This window comes from Sander lucioperca, chromosome 7, assembly GCF_008315115.2.
Source record: "Sander lucioperca isolate FBNREF2018 chromosome 7, SLUC_FBN_1.2, whole genome shotgun sequence".
Classification (NCBI taxonomy): Eukaryota; Metazoa; Chordata; class Actinopteri; order Perciformes; family Percidae; genus Sander; species Sander lucioperca.
Genome location: NC_050179.1, coordinates 7,820,635 through 7,830,510, shown reverse-complemented (window position 1 = coordinate 7,830,510; position 9,876 = coordinate 7,820,635). Strand labels below are relative to the sequence as shown.

The 9,876-nt window shown below is 40.2% G+C and overlaps 1 protein-coding gene across 2 annotated transcripts; it reads left to right on the top strand.

Annotated features, from left to right (window-relative positions):
• Positions 1-6,796: 6,796 nt before the first annotated feature.
• LOC116038624 (troponin I, slow skeletal muscle-like) lies at positions 6,797-9,845 on the top strand. 2 transcript variants are annotated; one of them, XM_031283156.2, is made up of 10 exons: positions 6,813-7,008; positions 7,145-7,209; positions 8,181-8,209; positions 8,317-8,320; positions 8,459-8,500; positions 8,613-8,744; positions 8,825-8,914; positions 9,053-9,223; positions 9,308-9,398; positions 9,470-9,845. In XM_031283156.2, exons 3-9 carry the CDS (start codon positions 8,199-8,201, stop codon positions 9,392-9,394), a joined length of 537 nt encoding a protein of 178 aa, XP_031139016.1. In that variant the 5' UTR covers positions 6,813-7,008; positions 7,145-7,209; positions 8,181-8,198; the 3' UTR covers positions 9,395-9,398; positions 9,470-9,845. The 2 variants fall into 2 exon arrangements, with proteins under 2 accessions (XP_031139015.1, XP_031139016.1); XM_031283155.2 differs by lacking the exon at positions 7,145-7,209 and having other exon boundaries at positions 6,797-7,008.
• The last annotated feature ends 31 nt before the right edge of the window (positions 9,846-9,876 follow it).

The window sequence follows — 9,876 nt, the reverse complement described above, 5'->3', positions numbered from 1 at the left end:
GACTTGAAGTCCAGGAAGTCCTTGTGACCAAGTTCATGTACGGTGTATGGTTTGTTCTTTCTTGCCACTCTCACAAGGGTGTAGTAGCCAACACAGGAGTAGACTGGAACCTTTCTCCTCGCAGTTTCCACTGCAGCATGCACGCTGTCACACTCCATCTGGCTGTGACCAGACTCCATGTACTTATGGTCAATAGTGGAGAGGGGCAATGTGCTTACTGCATGCAGGCACATTGTGCTAAAGGCAGCATTTCTATTCTGTCCACCACATGTATCTGAATAAAGAGCTGCATGTTTGACTTCAGGATTAAGTTGTGAAAGGTACGAGTAAACACAAGTGCTGATCTCTGATGATCCTCGGCCGCCTTCCCCCTCATGCCACATGTAACACTCAACATCTTTACTGTCCATTTCATATACAGTGAGGTTGTAAGTACCTAACTTGTGTGAGTAGAACAGGCTACTAACGTTGCTCCAGGGGGTGGTTAACACTTGCTCCAGGTCAAAAGTGACAGCCTTGTATGACTCCTGTTCCTTTGCTTTCTTTTTGTCATTATCTTTATGTTATGAATATGATGTGATATATGATATGATATATGATTATGAAGTGCGCAGGCAGTTTCGTCTCACATTAGCTGTTTAAGTGTAATTACTAATGTTAACTAGCATTTTAGTTAGCAGTAATTAGCCTGTGCCTATGTTATCTCCTTACATATACCTACGCTCTCCGTCTCTGCAAGATTGGGAATGATTGAGATTTCTCTTGGCACAGCTACCAGAAGACTTACAACTTTCAGACAGGTTGCTCACGGCACATTTACATCGTCTCTCTCAGTTGGAGGCTGCGCAGTAACGCTCAGCCATCACCGGAAAAGTGCTTCTAATGGCCTTCACTGGTCTCCGTCCAGAGCAACGGGATCTGTTGGTCCATTATATATATGTCAATGGTCAAAACACGGCACCCAGATGCTACGTTCGAGAGTAATTGTAAATCACAGAAAGAAAATACTGGTAACACTGCTTTTTCTGCCAAAAGGCATAATTTTGTGATTAATTACATGCCACTTTGCAACACAGTAATACAGCAGAAACCTTATTTATTGATACATATCAATATTAATCCAGCTTAATGTTACTACAATGTAGGTGCTGGTTGACAAGTAGCTAACATTAATGCTAGCTAATGCTTGGTGGATAACATTATAGGGTTACAAGATCGTTCAACACGCTCATAAAGTTATTAGTAGTATGATTGTTTTGACCATGGATAAAAGCAGCACTGCGCTAACCTATGAATGAGTTCACTAGTAACGTTAACGTTAGCTCTATAGGTAGACGATTAATCTATTGCTAATTTAGCCAGCTAGCACACTCCGGTCTGCCTGCCTCACTCAAGAGACTTCATTCGGGATGATAGCTGACAACACAGCTGGGACATGTAGCAATAGCTAGCTAGTTACCGTTAGCCCCAGCTGGTGCCGGGTGCTTACGAAGCTAACGGCAGTTTAATGAGGCGCTGGGAAACAGAGAATATCAGACCCAGGCATCCTAGTCACAACATCGGCCATCCATAATGTTAGCTAGCTAGCTACGTCTCTGTTAGTGCTAGACCTGTTCAAATCGTGATTCACTCGGATCTTTAACCCGAGTCTTTAAATTGACTCACGAATCGCGAGTCTCTATTATTATTAACCCGGTTCAGTTGAGTCCTACTACAATTCAATCTAAAATGATAACAGCGCCACACACAAACCTCTTGCAACATTAGCTTCTACTATGCTAGCCATCTTAGCTGCAAAAAGCTTTATTACTTACAATTTCGTAGGCAACAGCAACTCCACAAGTCAACTCAAGCGCCTGAGTGAACAGAGAGACAGTCCCGACCCGCAGACTCAGAGCTAGAAGCTCGCAGACCATGGGATTCACTCGAGAACTCAAGTCAAAGAGGGCTCGTGAGTTGTCGGTGATTCATGAGTTGTCAGGTGATTCATGAGTTCTCGCGCGAATCAGTCGGTTATATGAGTGGATCTGATTCAAACGAGCGAGTGAAGTCTCTCCTTGAGCTCAGGGTAAAGCAAATCCACAACAAAAGCCATTCTTTCACTTCTGAAATAACATAGAATGTTCTGCACGTAGCCTAGCTAGGCCTACTGTAGGTTTTGGTGTACAAATGTAGTATGTTAAATGCAATTAGGTCGAGCAGACAGTCCGAAACATTACAAGCTCGCCTCGGCTCGCAGACAACTCATGAGTTGCCGACAACTCACGAGTCCTCGATGACTCGTGAGTTCTTGCGGTAGTCAGTCAATCCCGCGAATCAGCCGAATCAGCCGGCTACGTTGTTATGAGTGAATCTGATTCAGACGAGCGAGCATAGCGAGCGACTGAGGTCTCTCCTCGAGCTCAGGGTAAAGCAAATCAACAACAAAAGCCATTCTTTCACTTCTGAAATAACATACAATGTTCTGCACGTAGCCTAGCTAGGCCTACTGTAGGTTTGGTGTATAAATGTAGTATATTAAAATGCAATTAGGGCGAGCAGACAGTCCGTAAGCTCACCTCGCCTCGTTTTTTTTTGTCTTCAAAAAACTTTATTATTCAAGTACAGATACACATACACATTGAAAACATTAAATGCATACATACATACATGAAAAAGGGGCGCGTGGAATTTACATTAAAGAGGTTGTAAGTCATTGTGAATGTTCAGAGTCTGAATGGCTTTCTTATTTGTCAGTCCTATTAAAGTTGTCATTTTTAAATGAATATTCGGTTTTCTTTCAGACCATTTACATTTATGGATATAACGTTTTCCAAATAAAATTGAAAGATTCTAAATAAAAACATGGCATTTTATCCAAATCAAAAGCTTGCCTTGGATGTAGCATACAATACTGACTCAAGTGACTCGCACAACCTGGATCAGTTTAGTGAGTGACTCAGAATAACCCGAATCCTTAAAAGGAATCGAGTTTGCCAGGCCTAGTTAGCGTTACCGGTGTTTGTACTGAAAATCTCCTCCCTGCCAAATTTCTCCCCCCTTCGCGTTTAGCTGTCTTTACAGTTAGCTAGCTAAATTACCCAACAAAAGGTGGGTTAAGCACCAAAACGAATAGTAAAGATTACAGAAAAGTGAAGGGGGAGATCGGGCAGCTGGGAGATGTTCTCGCCGTCCTGGAGATTCCCCCTGCAATCCCCACCACACCCGTCTCTCAGCCTCGTTGAGTAGCTAGCTAGCGTTACAACAAACCCCGTCCGCCCAGTAATATCCAAAAGGTGACATTGGCATGTGAAATATACTGTGATAGTGTGGTTTCAACCTGCTAACGTTAGCCGCTAATGTTAGCTTGCTGGCTCACTAGCTAACTGGTCAGTTAGCTACCAATACAGATTGAATCAAGAAAAACGTAATTATGTTGGGGAAACTGCAGCTATTTTATTAGCATGACATGAATAAACGTTACTAAACGTAACATAAATAAACTTGAATGGGTAAACTCGTACGTGAACAGATGCATTCTAATCAATGATAGTAGGCTCGTTCGAGATGAGAGACTGCGCCTCGCCTGTAAAGTGGACGAGAGCACAGTGTTGCCAACTCTTTTCCAATGAAAGTAGCTAGCACCAGCTCCAAAAGTCACTAAAAGTCACTATATGATGTCATACGCTCATTTGCATATTTTTGACGTCATTACGCAATAATTTGTATAAAGCTTAGTGGTTGTGTCAGCAAGGTAGATAGAAAGAAATAGAACTCTTTAGCCAAATAATCACAAAATCAATACAGGAATTTATTTTACCTTATAAATTATTCCTTAGGTAGCCGATCTTTGAAGTAAAAAATGAAATTCTACAAAGGGAGGGAAAAAGATCGATAAAGAATTCTCAAAGAAGGTTGGTCGCTGGACAATACTGACGACTTTTCTACAGAAAGTCGCCAGATTTGTCGCTAGTCGCTTTTTTGAAAAAAAGTCGCTAAGGGGGTCTGAAAAGTCGCTAAATCTAGCGACAAAGTCGCTAAGTTGGCAACACTGCGAGAGCAGGCAGCAGCAGCAGGGGGCGGTGACAAAAATCTGCTGTCAAGTCGGACAGTTTCAGCCGATTTCAGCAGCCTTCAGGCTGAACAGGAAGTGACAGAAACACTGTGGTCCGATTTAATAAAATGTTATCAGACCCATATATCAGCTCCTAGTCTCCATTTGGTTTAATTATGACAGAGTAGCTGTTAAAATGCTCTACATGCGATCTGTTGCTGATTTTAATTAACAACACACTGTAGATGATCTGTAATCTGAACAGGTTTAGTCTATCTGACTTCTAAACATAACTATCAGTCACACAACATGTGGTTTGTACAGAATATTTAAATCAGAATATTTAAATCAGACGAATAGCAGTTGAATCCCTCCAAATCAAAATCAATACAAAGTTTATATGAAACGTCATCATGTTGAGTCAATTCTGAACCAATCAACTGTTAGATCAGCTGAGAGGCCGGCGTTTCCCAGCATGCCCTGGGTCCGCCTGGCTCTTGCAGTCGGTGGAGAGCAACTGCGGCGCCTGGATCTAAAAACTCAAGGGGGTAAGCTTCTCCTCACAACGCGTATCTTCTATGGCGCCATTTTGATGCTAACAAGCACTCACCCACCGTTAGCATTCCATTGACTGCCATTCATTTTGGCGTCACTTCGACAGCGAATAACTTTACATCTGAAGCGTTTGAAGACTTTATTTGTCCATTGTTTATTTCTAAAGAAACACGGCAATGTATAAAAGGCTCCATTACCTTGTAGCTCATGTTATGGCTCCGTAGCAGACGTTTTTGTAAAAATAGGCTAACGATTCTGTCATAACCACGGGACTTACTGTCGCATAGTAGAGGAATTACCGTATAGTACAGGAGAAGCTCGCAGACAGTTTCGACTTACATTAGCTGTTTAAGTTTAATTACTAATGTTAACTAGCATTTTAGTTAGCAACAATTAGCCTGTGTCCATGTTATCTCCTTACATATTCTTCGTCTCTGCAATATTCTGAATGATTGAGATTTCTCTTGGCACAGCTACCAGAAGACTTACAACTTTCAGACACGTTGCTCACGTCACATTTACGTCGTCTCTCTCAGTTGGAGGCTGCGCAGTAACGCTCAGCGCTCACCGGAAAAGTGCTTCTAATGGCCTTCACTGGTCTCCGTCCAGAGCAACGGGATCTGTTGGTCCATTCTATATACAGTCTATGTAAAAACTGTGGCCGTCTTGATCTCGTGAGGTTATCGTTGCCCACGTGTGCATGACGTCAGAGCAAGTCGGGATCAAGCATTGACATATAAAACGTCTGTGTTTACAATCCATTGTTTTGGTTGAGAGACCCCTAGTGGCAGAAAGTTACATATTGTATGTTTAAATATACAGATACCAGAACATCTCGGCCCAGAGGATCAACACATGAAGGCCCAGGATTATGACCTCTGAACCTTCAGCTATTCACTGCTTGGTTACCAGGGATTATAGTCTACTACAGGACTAAATGTGGCCATGGTTATGTGTTAATTCCTGTGCCACTGAAATCTGACCAGAATAGACTGCAGAGGTTGTATTTGATCTGTGCTCTGTGTGAGAGTGGTGTCATGGCAATTGTGATTCAGTCGCCAGGTCCTTGTTCCAAATATAAAAATAGAAATACACTTTTATTCAGTACAGTCAGTTGTGATGTGATGTGTTGAATATTTAGCAGTAGATAAACAACTAATAAATGGTTTATAACACATTATAACACATTTTTGGTGTTTTTGTATTTGTATTTGTCGACAAATATAACTCCTACTGCTGAAGCATCCTTAACAGGTAGGCCTATATCAAGTTAATAATACTACCTTAAGTTGATTTTATTAGGATCCCCATTAGCTGATGCAGAACATCTGCTACTCTTCCTGGGGTCCACACAAAACATAAAACATTACAACAGATAAGATGTTTTCAGACAAAACAGCAACATGATAGAAAAGTAAAAACAATATAACTAGCATTATTGTTTCTTGCAAAAATAACTATACAAATTCCTCTTCATATACTTATAAATATTAAACTAAATGCATAAGCACTGAATATAGAAAAGTTAAATCTTACAACATCTTTGTATCCATAAAAATATTCCTATACATAAAAAGTACAACATGTAGTTACAAAATATGGTTACAGGCGTAGGGCCCTTAGATGTTGCTTTAGCCTACTTGTTTTTTAAAGCTCGCTTTATTGTGCGCTTTAGGAATCTCAGCTGGAAGTGAGTTCCATACAACCATACCTCGATACAATACTGTACGTTGCACTGGTTGTGTTCGGGATCTAGGAACTGTGAAAAGACCTCTGGTGGCATGTCTGGTGGGGTATTTATGTGTGTTAGAGCTAAATGTGAGTTGACTATACAAACAATTAGGAATTTTCAATTCATTAATATTTCTAACAAAAGCCAGGAGTGATGCTGATAGTCTCTCCTCAACTTTCAACCAGGAGAGATTGACATGCATGTCTTATAGTGTGTTATAATGTTAGAAACCATGTATTAGGTGTGTATAAATAGTGCATATAAATGCAATTATAACTTAATAAACTTCCAATTGTCAACTTTTAAAAACTGACTTTAAAAGGCATATTTCAAGCAATTGGTATTTGATGTTAGCCTCTGCCAGTATACCCCATGACACATCTTCAAAAGCAAACACACTCAGGGCGCCTGATAGCTGCAGCGAGGATAAGTCAGCTGCCAGTTAGGTGAGGGATGTGTGAGGTGTGCCCTTCACATCACATGAGATAAATGGGTCACGGGTTGAGGGCAAATCAAAAAGGGTTGCACTGTGACTGCAGCAATTGTCAGGTGGACAGGGAGTCTATTTTAGCGAGCCATTCACATGAGACTTTGAATACATAAATCTTTCACTAATAATCATGAAGTGCTTTTTCTTTTCCTGACTCACCACTGTCGCTGCCCTCTCTGATTTCCTCTCACCTTTAAGGTAAGTTTCAAATCAAATAATCAACCTATGATATTTATCACAAGAAAATGAAAGTCAATCATGTGTCTATTCTAGATACTGAAAAGGGCTCTTTAACCTGACATTGCAAGAGTAACTTATTGTCTTGCTGTTACAGCAGCCCAGCTATCTAAGTCTCTACAGCCATGTGTTTGTTTAGGTAAAGTGGAGTCCGGCTTTAAGGTAGGAAATAATAAAGACCACATATGAGCATGCCCTGACACATTTACTGTGGCTGGTATTTATGTGAGGGAATCTCTGCTATGGCGCTACTTTTGTCAAGGTCTTAAAGTAACTTTCCAAACATGGCTTTCCAGCTTTGACTTCTACGACACCTCAAGCTTCTTGATGATCTCTTGATCCTCAAAGTGAAGAAATGTAACCTGAACCTTGAACCGCCTGCCAATGTGTTGGTGGATGGTAACAGCACACTTGACCCATCGTTGTGGCCGAAAAGCTGGTGTGATAAGTGATGATGGCTCACTCGTATAAACTGGAAACCTGCTGGGTGGACGGGCAAGGCTGCAGGCTTCCTGGAATTGTCTGCTGCTTGTCTTGTTTACCTTGACTTTCGCACCCTGTCAGGCTGGCTTATTCTAAATTGGATTTATTACTGTGTTGTGGCAGTGGCATCTATTTATTAATATTAATGCTGTTTTTAAATAAACTGAAAACACAAAGTATAATGCTACAAATAGAAAGCCAAAGAACGTGAGAAGACAGGGGAGGAGATATGATAAAAGCGATAATATCTAGGAAAATAGAAAATGAGCAGTGTAGTGGTTCCTAAAGGATTCAGATTGAGAACAGTTTTTTTTGTCTGTTGGCTTCCAAACATTTCGCTGGCACCATCAAGGCCACAGCAGCTGCTGGGACACAACAAAGCACGGAGGCAATGTGGCTAAATATAGCCGTGCAACAGGCTCCTCATCAGCTCTTATAATAATAGGAAGGATTGTCTGGTCCTGGAGGAATTCTGCTGAATACTGACATGTATATAAGAGCCCCTGAGGACAATTTAATATATTGTGACCTACTGTAGTTGGATTAATCACTCACATGATCTGGAGAAAACACTACTGAGACTTTGATAATACTCATTATGATTATCTATACTAGGTCACTAGTAAATAAACTTTGTTTCTGCTCCAAAGGTACCATAAGCTGCAGACATGTCTGAGGGGTGAGTCGTAACCTACAAATGGAGCCACAATTATGTACACCATTTGTATATTAAATAATAACATCTTTATACCTCTTTTCTACTTTTCTTGTCACATGTTGATAAAGACCGGTGAGTCAATTTCTTTCACAATCAATTAATCATTTTATCTACCCATCTATCTATCTATCTATCTATCTATAACATATATTTGAAAGCCTGTATTAATTACTCTATTTAATGTATAAACTATTATTGTCTTTCTCTCAGAGAAAGCCAAAATATTCAGCAACACGCCGGCTGCATTTAAAGGTAGGTCTTGTAGACCTTCAGGTCATGTGTGAACAGTATTTAACGGTATGCCACATGCTTTAAGACCGCTTTAGTTTTTATCGAGGCTTATTATCCCCTTACTATCTTACAGTCCAAACTGTTGAAGAGGGCAGCTTCTATGCTGGTGGCTGAAAGTGAAGAGAAGAAACACGAGAAGGAGAGAGTTGTGAATGAGAGCTACCCTCCACTAAAGCTGTCAGGTCTGTCAGTCGAGGAGCTCCAGGTACTAGCAAAGCAAATCATGCCGATTCAGCCATTATTATTCTACATCATCTTGACTGTTGGTTTACTTTTTCTTTACAGAATCTTTGCAAAGACCTACATCATAAGATTGATGTTGTAGATGAAGTTCGTTATGATATGGAGGTTAAGGTAGTCAAAAATGACACAGAGGTACAGTCAAACTAAATCAGGAAGTCACAAATAAAAGATCATACATTTACTGACCTGTCAGGACGTTGACGTGTGTGATAAAATATCTTTATTGTCATTGTAACAGATACAACAAAATTTGTGATGTTTGTATCACAGATCCAGATGCTGTCTCAGAAGATCATTGGGCTGAAGGGGGCAAAGAGGCCCAACTTGAAGAGGGTGAAGAAAACTACAGATGACATGCTGGGTGCATGCTCCGACAACTCCAAACTCATGAAAGCTGACTTCAAGGCCAAACTTAAGACAGTGAAGAAAGAGGAAGAAAAGGTAAACCTGGTGGCTGAGACAATCACCCACAAAAAAAGAAACTGCATGACAAAGTAGATCACAATCTATCTTTTATTTTTGCAGAAGGAAGAAGTGACTGACTGGCGTAAGAACGTGGAGGCCATGTCTGGTATGGAGGGCAGGAAGAAGCTGTTTAATGCAGGAAAATAAGAAGGTGCTACTATATCAGTAACACATCATATTTCCTAAAGTTAACCTTAAGTTTGCAATGTTCAAGTTTAAAAGAATTATTGTCCAGGTTCAAGAAGAAGTTTCCATTGCAAGATTAAATAAAACTTGTTTTTGTAAAGAATGATATCAACCACAGGCACTTGTAAAAGAATCAATAAATGCACTAATTAGATTATACAGTATTAAATAGTTTAATCTTGCTTTAATGTAAACATGTATGTATAAAATGCCACTGTATGTCATGAATGTAATCATATACTGTAAATTGTATAGTATACAGTACCATTTGCATAAATTGTGCTAAAGAAAAGGCTGATCAGCTTTATGAGTTTGTCTTTTAACGTGCAGTATTTGTGTTACACAGATGATGGCACTGTCCAGGTAGCCTGTAATACATGTGATGATTGATTAAATGACCATAACAACTTTACTGCTTGGCTTCTTTGGTTTGTTTAAATTCC